Source organism: Hylobates moloch, unplaced genomic scaffold (genome assembly GCF_009828535.3).
Source record: "Hylobates moloch isolate HMO894 unplaced genomic scaffold, HMol_V3 SCAFFOLD_15, whole genome shotgun sequence".
Classification (NCBI taxonomy): domain Eukaryota; kingdom Metazoa; phylum Chordata; class Mammalia; order Primates; family Hylobatidae; genus Hylobates; species Hylobates moloch.
This window is the reverse complement of record NW_026652290.1, coordinates 88,796,838-88,816,772: the sequence shown is the minus strand read 5'-3', so window position 1 is coordinate 88,816,772 and position 19,935 is coordinate 88,796,838. Positions and strand designations below refer to the sequence as shown.

Below are 19,935 nucleotides of genomic sequence, written 5' to 3'. Positions count from 1 at the left end.
ATTTTGTAGATATGGGGTCTCCTTATGCTGCCTAGGCTTGTCTCAAACTCCTGGGCTCCAGCGATCCACCCAGTTTGGCCTCCCAAAGTGCTGAGATTACAGGCACGAGCCACCGCACCCAGCCCAATTTTTCCTTTTAAATAGGTGTAAATGTACCTGTAAAATGCAGTACCTACCTCATCAGGTTATATGGAGGATTAAATGTGGTAATATTCTAAGGTAATTAAAAAATATGCACATGGCAAACATATAAATATTTGTTATTCAGTAGTTAGGAAAGCAATCGTCTTATTTCCATTTTGAGAAAATGCTAATCAGTATTTAATCTTCTTATATGCAAATTAGCAAAGAAGACAAGATATTGTCATAGATGTTAGCAATTTTAAATGAGGTCCACAAAGAACAACAAAACTGAAAAGAAAAGCAGCTCACCATTACCCAACTTACTGAATTGAGGTAGTTAAATACACAGGCCCTTAAGGCAGAATAGAACTGGGTTCTAAGCTTAATATCCATACACATAGCTCTGAGACCTTGGCAAGCCACACAACCTCCTACACCTCAGATTCCTCACCTGTAAAAAATGAAGACAACATAAGGCACTAGAGATAATAGAAACCATTGGTCTTACAGGGCTCTTCCATAGATTACTTAAAATAACCTATATGAAGCACTTAGCATGTTGACTAGTAATTAATAAGATCTTTATTAGTGTAAGCTATTACTATTATCATTACCAATTACTGCTCTTTAAAATAAGTCAGAGACCAAAATGGGTTTGAGAAAATATCACAGAGGCTAAAACGCCAAGATGAGACAGACTGTCAAAACAAGGCCAACAGAAGATCCTAAGAAGAAAAAAAAAAAAAAGCAAATATCTGATCCAGCAGATGTTGCACAGCAATGGATGCTGAGATAACAGAGAGCAGGGATTCCAGCTCAAGCATAAAACTTGAGGAGACACTCAGTTAGAAGGACTCTAAAAATAACAATAGAACAGGAGAACAATCATTTTATCCACACGATACCCTGTATGGTTGGTATTCTTGTCTCTGTTTTACAGAGAAGACAGATTCAGAAAGGATAAATACCTTGTTTAAACTTGTACACAGAGAGAGAGAGAGTGTGTGTGTGTGTGTATGTGTGTGTGTGTGTGTCAGGATCCTAGGCCAAACATCAAAGAGAACCTGTGTTCTGTGCAGATGTCTTGTAACCCTTGTGGTAGTTCTGCAGCAGCTATCATTCACAGGCAGGGTAAATAAGAACCCACTTAGCAAAAATAAGGTATTACGTGGTGATAATAGAGTTCAAGTTCAGATTCAGAGCCCAACATCCAGATGGTCGAGCATCCAAACTAGGGTCTGTCTATATCACTGCAGTGGCCAAGCCTAGATTAAGTGAGCACCCATATATAGGTGATCCCAGCTGAGGAGACCGGAGAGATGGCCTAAGAGGGTAAAACGGGCCAGACCTGTTACCTGGTTTATTCGTAGCACTTTCTAATACATATGCAACATTTTCATAACACAACAAGGTTTGTTCTCTTGTGCAACTCAATTCCAAGAGTATGTGAGTCAAACTCAAAGGCAACTTCTACATTTTTCTTTTCATTTCAGGAAGAGAAAATACAGAGAGTGTGACTATAGGTGGACTGGACACTGTATCGGAAAGGCGGGGTCTAACACTACCATTCTGTCTATTGCCCTCTCATTTCCACTTTCTGCTTAGGCCAACAAATGGGCACTATGATTTTCGACATTTTCAACAATTTATTAATCCCCAGGATGGCCAATAGAGGGCAGACGATCTCTTCTTCTAGACCTCCATCAGAAATACTTCATAATTCCTGGTTCCTTCCAGACCTGTTCCCCAACCCCTCCCCCTCCACCGCCACCCCAAGCTTCAATGACTCCCTCCTGCCCCTACCATCCCTTTCAAGTACTGATTTTGAAGTATTTACTAAAACCAAGAGAGAAGGGCTGCAGACAATAATATTCAAATATCATTTTGACTGTAATTCTTCACTCTCCCTTTTTCAACTCATTCCTGCATGCATTTTTATAAATCCTGCCCTCTCCAATAAGCTGACAAGCTAATTGGGTTCAGAGTTATTTAAACAACTATAACGTAACATGATAAATGCTACAAGCAGAGGTACTTACAAATGCTGTAGAACAGATAAAGAAGCTCAAGAAGGCTTCCCAGAAAGGGAGGCCTTCCACATGTGGCTCTAATTCTTAACATTCGTTCATGACTTTCAGGTTCCATTCAATTTCAGGGTAATTCTTCCTAGTCCACTTTCACCCGTGACACCTGATTGTCATCATGTTGGGCTCACCCAAACTCTTTCTGCAACCATAGTCTGGTCTCTGAAGATAAGAAAATACTTTGGTATTTGAGCCTCAATATCATTGCCTCGGTTTCTCACTACCTCATTATCATGTCTCCTGGATCCCAGAGAAGAAAGAGCTGTTTATAACTGAGCTCCTGATTCACACACTGGTTTCAGAAAAGCTGCTAGGACCTTGCAGGTTTCTCATTTGCCACTAGTTACTGGTTTCAAGGAATCCTATTTTCTCTATTGCTTCTATGACTATTAATTCTATGGCAAAGGGCATATGTAATGTAACTTTTTTTTTCTTTTTGAGCTGATACAATGATCTTCGTCTGAAAGAATCTCCCTAGTCCTTTCTAAACCTGACTTGAATTCCTGTAGGAAGTCAACCTTTCTCATTTTGTATCTGTCCATTTACCTTCCAGGTGGTTCTACCTCTGAAGTCCCAGGAACAATGATTAGTCATCTCCAACTTATCCTTTGCCTGTGCTCATCTGTAGCTTTCCTTAATCCTTAATATATCTCCTTAAAAATAAACAGAAGCTAAACTTTGACAATGTTTATTACCTCCTTCTTTCCTACCCACAGTAGCTTTCTCACTTCTGCATTTTTCTCATCACCTGACCTTGGCTTTTCCTGCAGGTCCTACAATGTTATCTGCTACATTTTAATGTCTTTATACTTGCATTTGAACAGAAATACAGATAACCTCCTCTGCAACAGTGGAAGGGATCTTTTAACACAGAGCAATGATGACAGTTTGTTGGCAAATCCCATGGTGAAGTGCTGGTGCCTTGTTTGGTGACAAGAAAGAATAATGTTTAACAATGTGTGTTTTATTTTTCTTCAGTTTTGTTTGTTTGTTTGTTTTTGAGACAGAGTCTTGCTCTGTCGCCCAGGCTGGAGTGCAATGACACAATCTCGGCTCACTGCAACCTTCACCTCCTGGGTTCAAGTGATTCTCCTGCCTCGGCCTCCTGAGTAGCTGGGATTGCAGGCATGCGCTACCACGCCCAGCTAATTTTTGTATTTTTGATAGAGACAGGGTTTCACCATGTTTCACCATGTTGGCCAGGCTGGTCTCGAATTCCTTACCTCAGGTGATCTGCCCAGCTTGGCCTCCCAAAGTGCTGGGATTATAGGCATGAGCCACCATGCCCAGTCTCTTCGGTTTTTCTAATAGAAAACCTAGGATAGTTTAAATGATTTTGCCACTTAACACTTATTATGGACCCAGAGGGTATGAGGGCCTTTGGAGATCATCTAATCTGACTTCCCACACAACTGCAGGAATTATTTCATTGCAACAACTCTTTAAACCCCTCTAGAAAATGCAGTGCTCACTCCCCTTTTCCACGGTTGAACATCTTCCTCATGGCCCTATAATAATCAGTGATAATTAATGAGCCTCTTCCTCTCCTTGCACAAAGAAATATGATAGGAGAAATGTTTAGCTTGCTGATGCCCATCATGGGGGAATATTCCACTGGTAACTCTGGCTTTTGGGTTCAGGATTAGAGAGAGTGGTTAAACTAAAATATTTATCATAAGTATAAATTTGTTCCACAAACATAACATTTCAAAGGTAGCTTTGTCTCCTCTTTCCTTGCACTGCCAGCTATTAACTTTCGGTTCATTAGTCACGATTTTCAGAATCCACTTGGCTGCCACCTTCCTGCAGCCAGACCATCTTGGATCAGAGGGTGGGCCAGCCATTCCCACTTCACACCTGCCACGGGATCGATTTTTCCCCCCATTGACCACAGTCACTTTTTGTCAATTAATTAATGTTATTCACTTGGTACCCATCTTGTGAATGGTAGGCCACTATGGAGCGGATTACTACTTCATATCCCATCAATGACAGAGCCATCATTACGAGAACCTTTTCTGACAACCACTGAAGAGAAACCATAACCACACTGTGCGTTTTGCATCACTTCCGTTGCTTCCTTACCTGATTTATCACAAAGACTATGTACCACACATCTTCTTTATTAATGCATTGACAATCAATGAAGACAGTGAAAACCCACCACTTCTGTCCGTGAACTGAGAAAGAAAACGGCAATGTCATATGGCATTAATAATGCATGAGATCTACGGGTGTAGTGTCATGTCAAGGCGTGTAGTAATCCAGTCTTCAGCCTTACTCCAGGGAGAAAGATTCAGCTTTGTTACTTTCCAGTCACTCCCTCCCGTAACACAGCACCTTGGCACAGACAGCAGAGCGACAAAACCCAGAATGAGGACAGTTAAAATTCAACTCAAGCTACAGCCATCCCAACAGTCCTCCCTAGCTCCCGCGGAATATTTACCAAGACCGTTTAAAGCACTTAATTAATTCACTTCAGCTTCGCTAGAGAGGTCTCAGGGTTCCCGAGACTCCATTACATCATATCTGTTACAAAGTCTATTCCCAGCTCGAGTGGAAGATGGATTCTCATCCAGTGTGCGGAGGTTCCTTGCCTTTGCTTCCCTTTCCCGGAGTTCGATCCGGCGATACCCTCCCGAGGCTGCAGCCATCGCCCCGGCCCCGAGCTTCTGGGGTCCCCGCCAGTCTTCGAACTCCAGTCTGGCCCCGAAGGTGCAGCCGCCTCGCCCTCCTGGCTCCCAGGCCGGCCGCTGCGGCCACGGTGCCAGCGGGCGCCCGGGACACCGCCACTCTCGCTGCTCGCTGGGTGCGCCCCAAGCCCATCCGCAGCGCGCCCGCGGTGCCGGGGCCAGAGCCGCGGCTCGGTGGCAGGGCCGGCTCGGTGCGCCGGGCTCGGGGAGGAGGAGACCGGGAGGAGGAGGCGGCGTGTGAGGGAGGGAGGAAAGGCCCGGCCGCCCGAGAGGGGGAGGGGGAGGCGGAGGGGGCCGGCCGGGCCTGGGAGGGGGCGGGGGGGCAGCCAATGAGCGGCGCGCGGCACGGGGGGGCGGGGGGAAGGTCTGGGGGAGGAGGTACGATGGGGGAGGGCGCAGCCCGAGCGGCAGAGGCTCCAGCCATAAACAAGCGCCCGGAGGAGCGGCGCAGGAGTGAGGAGAGCGGGGCGCGCGGAGCGGACGCCGCGGATCTTGTGCTGCGCCACCGCGCCCACTCGGCAGTTCGGGAGGCGGGGACCGGCCCGGAGGCTGCGCCGCTGCGGGGCCGGCCGACTCGGAGGAGGAGAGGGAGGAGGCGCCGCCGGCCCGGGCTGGAGCCGAGCGCAGCAGCCACCGCCGCCGCCGCCGCGCCAGAAGTTTGGGTTGAACCGGAGCTGCCGGGAGGAAACTTTTTTCTTTTTTCCCCCTCCCTCCCGGGAGGAGGAGGAGGAGGAGGGGAAGCCGTCGCTGCCGCCGGCGCCAACGCTCGTGGGCTCGGGGTCGGCGCGGCCCGCAGAAGGGGCGGGGGCCTCGCCCCGCGAGGGGAGGCGCGCCCCGGGGGCCCCGAGAGGGGCGGTGAGGACCGCGGGCTGCCGGTGCGGCGGCGGCGGCGCGTGTGCCCCGCGCAGGGGAGGGCGCCCGCCCCGCTCCCGGCCCGGCTGCGAGGAGGAGGCGGCGGCGGCGCAGGAGGATGTACTTGGTGGCGGGGGGCAGGGGGTTGGCCGGCTGCGGGCACCTCCTGGTCTCGCTGCTGGGGCTGCTGCTGCTGCTGGCGCGCTCCGGCACCCGGGCGCTGGTCTGCCTGCCCTGTGACGAGTCCAAGTGCGAGGAGCCCAGGAACTGCCCGGGGAGCATCGTGCAGGGCGTCTGCGGCTGCTGCTACACGTGCGCCAGCCAGAGGAACGAGAGCTGCGGCGGCACCTTCGGGATTTACGGAACCTGCGACCGGGGGCTGCGTTGTGTCATCCGCCCCCCGCTCAATGGCGACTCCCTCACCGAGTACGAAGCGGGCGTCTGCGAAGGTACGGCCGCCCGCTGCGGGCCCCCTCCCACCTGGCCTGCGCCGCCCCCTCGGCGTTGGTTGTGCCGAACAAAGTTTGGCCGAGACTTTCTGGAGGAAAGAGGGCTCCGCAGGAGGAGGGGAGGCCGCCGCCCCCGGGAGAGTGCCCCCGCGGCCCTGCGTTCCCTCTCCCTGCTCCCCGACGCTTCGCAGCCGCGGGCGAGGTTGGGTATGGTGGGTGGGGGCGAGCGAGTGGAGGATCGCCCCTGTCCCCGCGCAGACGCGCACACGTGTGGCCGTTCTTGCTGGGATTGGGTGGCCCGGCCTTGCACCCCGAGGTGGGGGCGCCGCGGGCGGGGGGGCACTGCGGATTCTGCCGCGCGCGAGCCCCTCGGGGAGCCCGGCCCTACCGCCCTCCCCGCACTGGCGCAGTGTGGCACCGTGAGCTGCACACCGGCCGCGAAAGTCCTTTTTCTGTTGGTAGAGGAGACGTGTCTCCAGCTCGCACTCCCCGAGTGACTCTTTTATTATTTTTTCCTTGAGCTCTTTCTTCACCCCCTTCCTCCTCCTCCGCACATAAATCAGTTTCAGCCTCGGAATATGTCAGCCCAGGGGAAGTTACACACGGTGGTTACTCATTTATTTGCCCATTGAAAACGGTCAAAGGCTTTCTCTCCTGAAAGGAAAAGGGGGTGGGGGTTGCACCTGGGAGTGAAAAGTTGTTGTTATTAGTGGCTGCTTTTTAATGTCAGATATCCGCGTGTTTCCTATCGTGTTGCCGGTTCCTCCTTTTTGTTTGTTTGACAGCGGGGATTGTTCTGCTGGCTTCTCCAGCACGCCTTGTGCTCCGCGGTGTCGAGATGGACGGAGGGAGAAAGGTTCGATTAGTGGAGTCTTTCTCGTTGGGGAGCCAGTGTTAGTGCGTGTTGGCCTTAATCCCTGCCCGCTTGCCACGGCCTTCAGGGTGCCTGGTCTGGTTTGGGGTCTAGAGCGAGGCAGTGAGTTATTTTGATGTGGCTAACGGGGGCAGGGTTCGGTAAGCATCAGTTAGAAGTGGGATCCCTGCTCGGGCTGACGTTGGGCTGATGATGCTGTTCGGGGGCATCCTGGCAAGTGAGCAGAGCGCACGCAGCAGCCTCGTTTCTGGGGAGGCGGCGAGGAGGGACAGGCGCCCTCTGCCCGGCGTGCCTTCCTCACTACTCACAGCCAGCACAGTCCAGGGAACGGTTTATTCTGAACCATCTTTGTGTGTGTTTGTTTAGTATGCTGGGATACTGAAAAAGGAGGTGACAGCCTTAAGGATAAAAACGGATCTATTAAAAGGCTTCAATGCTGTGATTCTCTCTAAATACACACAGACACACACATAGGTACTTATTTATACCTGTATAGTTTTGGGGTTTGGACAGTTCAGGAAAATAGGGGAGGCCTTTCTGGTTTGGAAGCTAGTGGGCAGTGATGAGTGAAGGGAACTCTTCTCAGAGGGGAAGGACTTGCTTTGCTGCACCCGTAAGACATTGGGTTAGAAGAGTTCATTTGCCTGAAGTACAAAAAAGCCTCTCACCTGGTATTGTCCCCTTTTGTAACTTGTTTTTATGCCTTACCTCAGGAAAAATGGCCATGAGATTAATTTCTGATACCATTTTATGTGTTTTGACTTTGGGAATTCTGAATGACCTAGACTAAAAGATGCATCTTTGAACCCTGCCGCTTCAAGTTTATAACTTAATGCGGCCTCTCGTAAATCTGAAAAGAACAAGCGACATGAAACACAGTTAAATGCAGTGGAAACTGCTGTGCTCCAAGAAGGACTTTTGCAGGTTCTGAAGATTCTAACCCTTGTTTTGTTTCTTCTCAGTCTGTTTCTGGTGAAGGAAATGCTCGGGGAACATTTACAGTAATCGAATGTTTTGGCAGCCATATCCCATGTCACAGTATAGAGTTATTTTGGCAGTTTCGTGAGGCTTTCATTCCTCTGAAATGATGTGATCACTCATAGCTTCCTTTTTTCTGGTAACACCCTGTGTGCTTGGTATTCGCTTTGAAATGCTTGGAAGGGTTTGTTGACATGATTATATCTCAATTAGTTTCTCTAGAAACACTTTTTATTTTGCAGGCCTGTTTTCAACTATCAATATTGTGTGTCCAGGGCACTTCCTTTAAAAAAAAAAAAATACTGAAAACAGCAGTCAACTTGCATTCTAAATCTGTGAAACCAAAGTAAGGACAGTGTTACCTGGCATGATATAATGGTTGGGTTTAGACAGATGTTTTCAATCGTGTGTTCACAATTTCAGTGTTTTCACTTAACGACAAGATTTATGGAAAGCATGGGATAAGTGATACCCCAACCGCCCCCCCCCCCCGCCATTTTTTAAAAAAAGAGGAGTCTTTAGATGTCAGCAGTTACCTAGAAGGTATTGATTATCTCTTGTTTTTCTGTGAGTTTACAAGAAATTTCGGAATGGCCAGTGTTTCCCTCAGTTTCCATTTTTATTCAGAAATTCACGTGGTGAAGCATGCTTATCATAACTAACATGAATAGGAATCAATATATTTTATTCATGTTAAAGTCTCTTGCTGCAATTTTTGCACTAAAATGACCCCTACTGGTTGTATCTGTTAATGAAAACTCTTGAAAACTTAGTTAATTGGCTACATTGTAAAAACATATTGCATGGTATAGAAATATTATCATGACTAATCTCCCTGCTTTCGATGACATAATTTAAATACAAATTATATTCTCTATTTGCCAACTCGCAGTAATTTTTAGCTGTGTTTACTCTCATACTGGCTTTGTAGGGGGAAAAAAATTACGTTCTTAACTGCAGTTCACAAAATGAGTTAGATAAATCATGGGCAGAAATGGGCCCCTTTCAGCTTGTGGCTCACTGCCTTAGGTTTTTAAGGCATGCTGGCCCAGTTGGCTCTCAGTAAAAGTACATTGAATAAATGGAAGAACAATCCTATCCATAGAAAGAATGCTGAAGGAAAAAAAATATTTTCTGAATGATTAAATAATGTGATGAGTTGTGTCCTGTGCACCATGTGAGATGTACGCTTGGATTTTTCAGCATTGTTTAGATTGTTATTAAATAAATTCTAATTGAATTATTCCTTTTGTGATGGGGGCTGGGGGTGGTAAGTGCATTTGAAAAAATGAGCATGGAGCCTGATACCTAAAAGTTTTTCCTACTTTCTGTCAATCTAGAAAGTGCTTTTCGGAACTTGGGAGGGTGCAGGTCTCTTTCCTCTTTCCATTCATCTGCTAAGACCTCCTGTTGCTCTTTGCAGCATCCTAACTGGCCTGTTTTCTTGGCCAGGCTGCCTGCCTCCAGGAAAATCACCTAGAAGCCAGAGAAACAAGTGTGGATCCTGAACCCCTGAGAAAGAAATCTGGATGGAAGACATCTTTGGAGGATCGAAGGCAGAGTTTTGAAAAATTAATGAAGTGAGATTTTCTAGAAAGAAGATTTTGATTGGACAGTGAGAATTATGTTTTGAGCTAAGGGGGTGAGAGCCATTTCTTCTCCCATGCGTAATAGCGCTTTATGCTTCTATAAGGAGTGATGCAAGGTGAGAGAGCATGACCAACCTCTCTGGGCAGTTAAAGTGCAGATGGTGACTTGTTTTGGCAGTTTGTACAGAGTGATGAGGAACCAGGTGGAGACTACTTGAGTCACTGTTCCGAGGACTCTGTTGTATTAGATTCAGGTGATAGCTAGATCAGATAAGCACCAACTTTTTTCCTTGTGACTATTTACTCAGTAGCTTCATATTTTGGAACTTAGCATTCCGTGTTTTTTTTTCACCATTGCTATCTAAAAACGACCTCCTTCAGAACGTAATCCTCCTTTTATTTCCCCCAGGAATTTTAACTTTTCGTTTTACCCATTTTTCACTGGGCAGTGTGTAAGAGAACTATGTATACGTAATGGGGTACTTACAGCAAAAAACAGAATTTTGTTTCCTGAAACTTGCCATGCAAAGCTTCTTTGCTTATCCCTGGAAGACAGTGAGTGAAGATGATGGCTGCTTGGAAGAAAATGTGTGCAGGATCTGCTCCAGAGAGCCGGCTGCAGGAGGCCAGATAATGAACCCAAACATTTCGTTTTGCACAAGCCGCATGGAAACTACTCTCACCACCTGTAGTAGGGCCTGAAGTTAAGAGTCCACGAATTTTAATTCACTAATTAAGTAACAGGAGGGGGGCAAAATATCAGCTTCTATAGTTAGAAAAATTAAGCTCTTGGCTTTGTTTTGGAATAATGGGTTTCATTTTTCCTCTCAGAAGTCCTTAGGTAGAGAGGGAGCCCTTAGATCCCAGAGAGGAACAAGCAGAGGGCCTATAACATTATGTTAACAGGGACTGGGAAGAGAAACCAACGAAGTAAACAAGGAAATAATTAGTTCCTCCCGAAAGTAAATATTGACAAAACATGGAGAGACCAACTATTCACTGCACTTAAATAAATGACAGGACTCAGTGACCTTCACTTTTGATTGCCAGGCTTATAGAATCTTCACTGTTATTGAGGAGTCCTGTCACATAAAACACTTGGCAAAGGGCAAATGGATTGGGTATTATCAGAATGGTAAAAATAGCAAGTCTGGAGATATTTGCTGCCATTCACACATATTGAACACTGACCAGGAAAATCTCCAAGCAAGAGGTTGGCAGTAGGGTTGTAAGCAGTCAGATTAATATATGAAGAAAACTGAACAGTCCTTAATCTGTGTGGGCATTACGTCCATTTGTAGGAGGTATTTGGTGACTTGATACAGGTTTCTATGTTTTGTGTGGCTTGTTGAAGATGGGATGACCGGGATGAATGAGTGAACAACTGGGTGAGGTAGGGGATGGGCATTATGAAGTTGGGGGATATATTGTAGATGAAACAGATGACCCTAAGCAGGTAATGAGGGGGTGGACTAAAGAATGACGAATGGGAGAAGGGAAAATATTGAATTCATCTTAGCGCAAGTATATCATCCTTTGAAGAATAATCCAAAACACATTCCAAACATTAATTGTGAAATTCCTGAAAAATATGGGTGTGCTTAACATCTCCCAGGCTATGGTGCAAGCAGAGATGATAATGTTGCTTTAGCCTGTAAATACAACAGGGTAGGAGGTGGTAAAATGAGTGGAAGGGAAATACATTTAGTGAAGTGGGTTCCTGTAACACTGTGTTCCGTATGGCACATTGGGTATCAGGATTTTGGAGACACCCCAGTAAAGCTCATTTAATTATTTGAGGGAGAAACAGTAGACTAGCCAAGCATGCATGAATAACACATTGAAAGCTTTCCTTCTCAGAGGTCTAATTCTGCAAAGCTGCATTTTCAAAGATCTGACTTGCCTTTGCATGGAAATCAGTCACTCATTCATTGGTCTTCTATGCTGTACAAGGCCTTCTGCTGGCGTGAGGGGGAAACTGGGGAGCCCGGGGACCTCTCCAACGTATTCTTTGCTCTGTACGCTTAATCAAGATAAGAAATAAAGACAGCAAGACTGCAAAAAGTCTACATAATAATATAAATTCAAGCCAAGTAGAAGTGATTTTGCAAGTCTGTGTATGATTAATTGGCTAGTGAAATATATGGTTAAAATTAGTTGTAGAAATTAAAGCATCTGAAGTGATCTCTTCAGGCTCTGGTGGCAAAGCAGAAAGGGGAATTTGAATTTGAACTAGGTTTAAAAAGTGTGAGTAGTAGCCCTTTCTTTTGGCAGGGAAGGTGATCCTACCCATTCTCCTTAGAGCCTGTGCAATTCGTCTTGGAGTGTTTCTCAACATCTAAGAATGAAGCTGCATTCTTAATGCTTTAGTAGCTGTGCTTCAAAATGGCAAGTTTCCTTTTGAGAGGGATTTTCTCTTTGTTCTAGCTTGTCTTACTAGGCGGATAAGCATGGGCAGTAAACTGGGAGGTGTCCCTTTATCAGCACCTCTCAGCTTCACCTACCCTGCTGCTTGCCCTGGGCAGTAGCCTGGTCACATCTTTGAAAACCTCTGTTTAGTCAAGACCTCCTAAGTCAAGACAGAGGAATGGTTGCATATACCTCTATGTAAGAATATCCTCAAGGTAAACACTAAACTCTTACGTGTTTTGTCTTGGGCCCACATGAAAAAAAATAAATGTTTTTAAAGAACCTGTTTTCCTTTGTTAGTTGCAAAGTGAACAGGTATCAATTCCTTACCTCCCTCCTCCAGCCCCAGTTAATTCCCCATGTGAAAATACCTATATGTTGGTAGAAAAGTATAATGTTCAAGAACTTGGGGCCAGCCATGGTGGCTCTTGCCTGTAATCCCAGCACTTTGGGGGGCTGAGGCAGTTGGATCGCCTGAGGTCGGGAGTTCAAGACCAGCCTGGCCAACATGGTGAAACCCTGTCTCTACTAAGAATACAAAAAAAGTAGCCGGGTGTTATGTGGTGGCGGGCCCCTGTAATCCTAGCTACTGAGGAGGCTAAGGTGGGAGAATTGCTTGAACCCAGGAGGTGGAGGCTGCAGTGAGCTGAAATCGCACCACTGCACTCCAGCCTGGGGGACAAAGCAAGACCCTGTCTCAAAAAAAAAAAAAGAACTTGGTTTCTGGGGTCAAATCTGCACTCTGCTTCTGTGTGTCTCAGTTTTCTCATCTGTGTAGTCGGGTTAATAATAGGGTTGCTATAAGGACTCGAAGCATCCCTAAGAAGCAGTTAAAAGAATGGCTGGCACATGGAACATGCTTACTAACAAGGCTACTAACCAGTATAAGTGAAACAATTTTAGGTGGGCTCAGTCTGTTGTTCTGCTTAATCCTCATCTACCTCAGTCATTGATGGTAAGCAGTTAAGGAGGTTGGGCGCTTAGAAAGGGAGCAAATTGTTACTGAATTCAGCAGTCGTCGCCGCCCCCGCATGAATATTTTTTTATACCTTGTCTAAATAATTTCTACAGAGTTTGTACATTTTGAGTAACGTTTTAGGCCTGATACTATTTTGCATTGATTTGTAGGAATTATAAATGTAACCATTTATCTGTGAGCAAATAATTTAAAATATTTAATTTGGGGAGGAGGTGGGGACCTAGATGTACTATAATCAGCAGCGTGCACTTTGCTTCACATTATCTTCTGGGAGGAAATTTTGCTCCCAGCTCCTGAGTGTGCACACTGATGACCACTGCAGGATTTGGCCTGTCTTGAGCAAAGAAACAGCTTGTACTGACACAGCTTGATGCCATGGGGGCTATGGTTCCAACCTGCTGCTGCAGTTGGTATAAACTAGGCAAAACCAGAGGTCAGAGGATTATCCATTCCTCTGTTCTTTTTCTAGCTCCACCTGTTTTCCTGCCATTCTTCTGCCTGCAAATATTTATTGAGCATCACCTATGGGTCTTGTCTCTGTTCTTTACAGTAGTGATACCACTTGTGTAAGCCAGTTTCCTTGTTAGTCGTCGGTACCTCCTAGGTTCACTGTGGGGGTTAAATGAGATAAAACTGTGCTTCTAAAATTTTAGTGTGCACACAAATCACCTAGGTATTTAAAAATGCAAATTCTGATTAAGTTAGTCTGGGGTGATGTCTGTGATTCTACATTTCTAACAAATTCCTAGCTGGTGCCAGTGTCACTGGTGCCAGGACCACACTTTTAAGTAGCACAAAGCTAGTACCTATGTATACAGCATGTATCACAGAGTATGGCATATTAAAAGACCTGATAAATGTTACCTGCTATTATAGTCATTATTTTTCAGCCAAAATAAATGAGATATGGGCCTTGTTTTCACACAGGCCATGGTCTGATGGTAAATTGGAAAAGCAGACAATTCATTACAATCCAGTTCAGTAAGCCATGAGATAACGGAAGTGCCAAGCATGTCAGGAGCAAGTAAGAGGGACTGTAACCCAAATCTGACTACCGGGGAAAGTTCAGTGGAGGATGTAGCAACAAGAAAGACCTGAGGGTCTCCTCTCCGCTCTCCTTTTTTCCTGCACTTCTTATGCAGGATGTTTTAGGAAAAAGAAAATAGGGCTTGGGGCTAGACAAACCTGCGTTGAAATCGTAAATCTGTTATTTTTTTAATTGTGAGATCAGCTTGTTTAGTTTCTCTGAGCTTCAGTTTCCTCATCTGTGAAACTAGAATATTAATAGCTTTCTATTAAGTAAATATTGTAGTGAGGATTAGAGGTTTATGTGTATGATTACATAGATGTATATATAAGATTATGTGTGTGTGTATGTATAGTGTGTGTATGTGCTAGTTTCTAGTCCCAAATAGATTTTTTTAAATAATATTAATTTTAATTTCCATTCTGTTTTCTGTCCTTTCTCATTTCCTCTTTGTTAGCTTTCTCTGTAAGTTTAAAAATTTACTTTGTGGACTCACATTTCCTCCATACTTAACTAAATCTCTTCAAAGGGGTGGGGGTTTCAAGGGGGAATTCAAATGTCAGATGTTTGTCAAAGAGAAAAGAACCATGAAGTACTGAGAACAGGGGGCTGGGAGTACAGGGTCTGTGGACCAAGGAAACACGCGTTGGTTTGATCCAGTGCAGCTACAATTCCCAGCGCCTTTGGCATTTCAGCAGAATGTGAAAACTTGCTTATTTTGTGGTTTGAGCCCCTACATCCAAAGAGCTATTTCAAATTAATATTTATTTTTAAAATGGCCTTTTAATATTAATGGCATATGGTTTTATGACAGTGAATTAAATTTCCCTTTATTGTTAGAACTTTTTGAGGATTTCCTGACATCACTGGAGACGTTGGAGATCCCAAGGATATAGCCAGGCCAGGTTGATATATCTCACTGAGGTTACAGAAGGAAGCAGCAGCAAGCCTAGCCGGTTCAGAGACCACCGCGGGCTTGGGAAATGAGCAGGAGAGGGTGTGAGGGCCAGAGGCCATCTGTGTTGCTTTTCTCTCTCCCAGTCATTCTAGCCATCTTTGACGTGGACTAATACTTCAGGTTGGCCATGGATTTGCACTGTCTCTAGGGAGTCTTTGTGATACAGTGCGGGGTAGGAAGAACACCTAGAATCAAAATATCTAATGTTACTATCTCTCTAGTTCTTAGTGTAGGTATGGTCCCATTTTAGGAGAACAGAACTATGAACTATGTATTCTTTTTTTTTTTTTTTTTTTTTTGAGACAGAGTCTTACTCTGTTGCCCAGATGAAGTGCAGTGGCACGATCTCGGCTCACTGCAACCTCTGACTCCCTGGTTCAAGCAATTCTCCTGCCTCAGCCTCCCGAGTAGCTGGGATTACAGGCATGTGCCACCGCACCCAACTACTTTGTGTATTTTTAGTAGAGACCAGGTTTCACCATGTTGGCCAGGATGGTCTCCTGACCTCGTGATCTGCCCACCTCGGCCTCCCAAAGTGCTGGGATTACAGGTGTGAGCCACCGCACCCAGCCCAGAACTACATTTGCTTAACTGTGACTCTTTCCTTTGTGCCTGAAAATAAGTATCATTTTTATCCAGTAAATATTGATTGATAATTCATAAGGCAGATGCTTTAAATTGGCTATTGTGGAACAAGGAGAAAGAACTTGACGAAGAGGAAAATCCTTGGAATCAGTGGTTTACAATTTTTTTTTTCCCTTCTTGATGACCAAACCTTATTATCGCATAGTAGAAATTGGATTTTCTTCCAGAAACTCCTTTAGTACCTCTCATTTGTAGCACTTCTATCAAGAGTGCTGGTATTCAGACATGTAACCTACAAACAAAATGAGAAAGATGTCAAAATAACACCCTAATTCAGACTATCCTGAGAACATTTATCTTCTGCATATTTAAGAAAAAAATTAAGTGTTCATTATATTGTAGGGTGTTATCATTTTATGTTTCAAGTTCCTGAGAAGAGAATTTGAACAGTTTGCTATTTGGAAATTTTAGCAACCAGCTACCTTGCCTATGGAAAGGTTAAAAAAAAAAAAGGAGAGGGAGTGGATGGTGGTCCATAGGTTGTAACTAGAAACTGTGCCTGTCTTATTTAGCATTTCAAAACAAAAACCATAAACAAACATCTCAGATTCAAAACAGAAAGGAATTTCTGGCAGGGCGGAATGAAACCCGAGACTGCAGAGTCCCAGTCTACAAGAGGTAACTTATTTAGCTCCTTATCCAAAGGCCACAGGAAAACGTTTCACAGCTGTGATTAAACAAAAGGCATCTTTTGTTGGAGAATTGTGATACTTCTTTTTAAGACTGCGAAAGACCTGCCAAAATAAGGCAAAGCTACCTTGAGGATGTTTGACCTGAACTAGACTTTATGAAGTAGTTGGACCACTTCAGGCCTTACAGTGTGAGGAATGTGGGATGCATAGGCTTGGACCCTTGTGTGTGTGTTTATAAGTCTGTAGAGACAGAATATTCCATCATGTTATCAAATACAGATCTCGAAAACCTTTTCTCACTTCCCATAGGTGGGAGCTTTGCTTTTTTTGAAAAGTATGGGCTTTTACAGTCTGAATGAGGAAAAGGGATGGATTTCAGACAGTTTTATCTGTGGAAGTCAAAGTAGAAGGATTTTTAAACAGTTGGAGACAGAATGGGCATACTGTGTGCTTTTCAGAACCACTGAGTTCCTATGTTTCAGGCAGATTTTAAGAAGATTTATTACCACTACCTATCACATAAAAATGAAAGACCAAATAAATTTATGTATTTTAAGCAAGAGTGTGACTGTATTTGTGTATATCCTAGCTTGTTTCAGAAAGGGTTTGAGGCTGCCCAGAAAGGTGACTATTACAGAATTCTTGTATGTGATAACATGATACAGGAGAAAAAAACAGCCATGGCTTTTGAACCCCCCTTCATCCCTTAATAGCCCAGTGACTTAAATAAAACCCCTCAACTTCCCTTGGCATCACTTTGCCTTAATTTGTCAAAAGGGAATTAAATAGTTACCTACCTGAAGACAGGGGAACTGAATCAGATGATATCTTAAGGTCCTACTGGTCATAAGATCTATGTTTTTATGACCTAGAAGTGATAGACAGGAGTCAGATATTACCTTGTGTTTGCAGAGCCAGGGAAGGAAAAAGTGATAGTGTCTACATGACTGCCAGGTGCTGAAGACAGAAGGGCTTAGAGGAAAAGATCAAGAGTTCCTCCATGGTTATGTTTATCAAGCGGCAGTGGAGACAGCAAAGCATAATATTGGGAAGTTAGTGACAGCTTTTAAATGCCTGAAGTCTTTTAAATCATATTCACTGTGGCTGAGTCTGGATTCAGGGTAGAACTCAAACCTCTCTTATGCCTTTGCGGCCTTCCCTTTCTCCATTTTCTTACGTACTTCATTAATTATTAAGACTGTGAGGTAGGTAGGTGACAGAGACTGCAAAGGGAGAAGCTAGAGCGAAGACAGGCGAAAACTTGCCCAAATTCACATGCTCATTTCTGCCTCTGACACTAGGAGAGAGTTGAGTAATTGCTGTTCTTCCTAATACTGCAGGCAGCAGCCAAATTCTCCACATTCTTTTACCTTTGCTGCTGTTTTCACTTGCCAGGGAGTTTCCTTAAGGAGCAGACTGAATTTAAAGAAACATAGCAGTAATAGTGTATGAAAGGAGGTGTGGGGTCACTGGCCAAACGTGGCATGTTGGTGCCTCACGTTGGGAGGATGAAAGGATGATTCCTGCAGAGGGACATGCTGCACACTGCCCAAGCTCCCTCACCTCTGTGTACGGCTGAGCCACTGACCAGGAAGCTCTTTGCTTGTATGTGAGACAGCAAATATTCACTAAATATGTTTCAAGTACAAGCCAACTGCGAAGCTTGGAAAGTTGTCCAGAAACTTCACCCTTGCTTTGCATGTTGTCCAGTGGCAGGACATTGAGCGAGGTTGGGTAGTATGAACTTGCGGCTCTAAAACTTAAAGTAATAGGCATTATTCGAAAGAAAATGATGCCCAGCACGGCTTCCAGTGTGTATTAGCAATCAGCTTGTTTGCCTTGTGGTTATTACATTTTTTGCCAAAAGCAGCCTTCCAGAATGAGGTACTAGTTAATTCCCATTGGGCATTTATTCATTAATAAGTCTGCTGAATGTGAAATATTCCATTTGGGAGTATGTCATATGAGAAAACTCAGTGGCTAATTATTACGTAGCTCTCCTCCATGAGTCTCACTTTCAGTGCAATTACCTAAGCCACCAATTCCTAGGTATGTAAACTTACATAATTTTTAGTTTTCTGTAATACTTTGCTTTTTGCCCCAGAAAATTTTTTTTCACTCCAATCTGTGAAATTGTTAAAAGTTTGCTAATAACTGGATAAACATTTTATGTTGTACTATGGCTTGCTCTTTCTTTCCATTTTAAAAAGATAATATCAAAAGTTAAATCCTGTTGCAGATCTTACCGTCTCTCTTCCAGGCTAGATTTCTGGGATGGGGTGGTGTTAATTTACTAACCTGAGCTTTTGCCCAATCTAGGGTCTCCTTTACTCTTCTTTTGGTATATAAATAGGTCTTTATTTGCTTTTCTTCCAGGTTGGTTGGTGCATATTAGCTTAAGAACTTTTAAACCTCTGCGGCAGTAATGAGAATCTGCATGCCAGGGGCCCAGCATTTCTCTATAAAGCAGCCCGTGAGTGCATGTGTGTTTGCTGTAGTGAGAGGTCTATGTTAGAAGGTCAGTTAGAGACCCCACTTGCCCACATCTGTGTGCTGTGGTTTGGCCCTCCTCCTCTGGTGAATCCCTACCACAGCCCAGTGCCTGCTGGATCTCAAGTGTCCTGAAAGCCATTGGAAAGATGCTTTCCAGCAGTCTTAACATTTGCCTCCATGTTCTTCCCAGCAAGGATGGGTGCACACAGCTTTCCAGCTACTGGTCAATCCAGCCATTGACAGAAGGTGGTGCAAGAGTCAGTTCCTCTGTGAGGATCCCTTCCAATAACAGTGTCTGCACTAATGACAAAAAGTTCTGTAAAAATGTTTGCGGGGGGGGGGGGGGGGGTTTGACCTGCAAACATTTCTACAGAATTTTTTGCTATATAGGAACATATGAAATTTTATATGTAATATAGGTCAGAAATGTTGCCATGTAGGAACATTCGAGAAGATGATAAATGTGAGGAAAGTGATAAAAGTTTATACAACAAGGATCTGTACAAGGTTGTGGTAGATTTGCTGGCCTAAAAAGATGTACCCAGGATAGTAAACTATTTCTGTAGCATCAAACACTGGGCCCCTGAATGGGAATACTCTTTGAGAGACAGGAAGCTAATTCCTTCTTTGAATGTGTAGTTAACTTTGTGCCATTGGATGTAGGGTGTGCGCGTGCATGCATATTTTTTCAGTTGCTGAGGGCACAACACAGACAAAGAATACCCTGCATTGTATTATGGATGTGCTGGAAACAACGCCCCAGCTTGAAGCAAGTTGACTGTAGTATCTACTCTGTAGATCAGCAAACTGAAAATGACTTCTCAGTAAAAGGTTGCACATTGTTTTACTTATTGCATTTGAAAAAACAGTTCTAATTAAGATGCTTTGGGTTTTAAACTGCCTGTTAATTGGGATATCTATAAGTGGGCAAGTAGAGCTTCTGAATACTGCTGACTTATTTCTTAGTGATTGGGACAAAACCTTTTTTTTTTTTTTTTTTTAATAGTAGGCCATCATTAAACAGTTTTTGACCTTACACAGAAACTTTAGATGTGACAGCAGAAAGAAACAGCAGAAATTTAGAGTGAGAAATGGAAGACGTCTGTAGGGAAATAAGTAAAATAAAAGAAGCCAGAGGTGTTTTTTGTTG

General features: G+C 44.5%; 2 protein-coding genes across 5 annotated transcripts in view; one reads left to right on the top strand and one right to left on the bottom strand.

Annotated features, from left to right (window-relative positions):
• Positions 1-4,314: 4,314 nt before the first annotated feature.
• LOC131381282 (uncharacterized) lies at positions 4,315-5,324 on the bottom strand. The gene is made up of 2 exons (XM_058428121.1): positions 4,805-5,324; positions 4,315-4,547 (listed from the first exon to the last, which is right to left on the bottom strand). Exons 1-2 carry the CDS (start codon positions 5,322-5,324, stop codon positions 4,513-4,515), a joined length of 555 nt encoding a protein of 184 aa, XP_058284104.1. The 3' UTR covers positions 4,315-4,512.
• A 25-nt stretch (positions 5,325-5,349) lies between these two features.
• Positions 5,350-19,935, top strand: part of CRIM1 (cysteine rich transmembrane BMP regulator 1) — a 198,558-nt gene continuing 183,972 nt past the window's right edge. For 3 of the 4 annotated variants that reach the window (XM_032178499.2, XM_032178498.2, XM_032178497.2), the window contains exon 1: positions 5,792-6,201. In XM_032178499.2, the coding sequence (XP_032034390.1) occupies positions 5,871-6,201 (331 nt within the window). In that variant the 5' untranslated portion in view covers positions 5,792-5,870. Of the gene's footprint in view, positions 6,202-19,935 lie in introns of all 4 variants that reach the window. The other variant, XM_032178495.2, reaches the window with a different exon arrangement.

Bases quoted from the DNA above. Each gene is read 5' to 3' on its own strand.
- LOC131381282 (XM_058428121.1), bottom strand. From the start codon at position 5,324: ATGGCTGGAGCCTCTGCCGCTCGGGCTGCGCCCTCCCCCATCGTACCT. The intron at 4,548-4,804 runs GCAAGGAACCTC...GTCTGTGCCAAG, and splicing joins TCCGGGAAAGGGAAGCAAAG to GTGCTGTGTTACGGGAGGGA.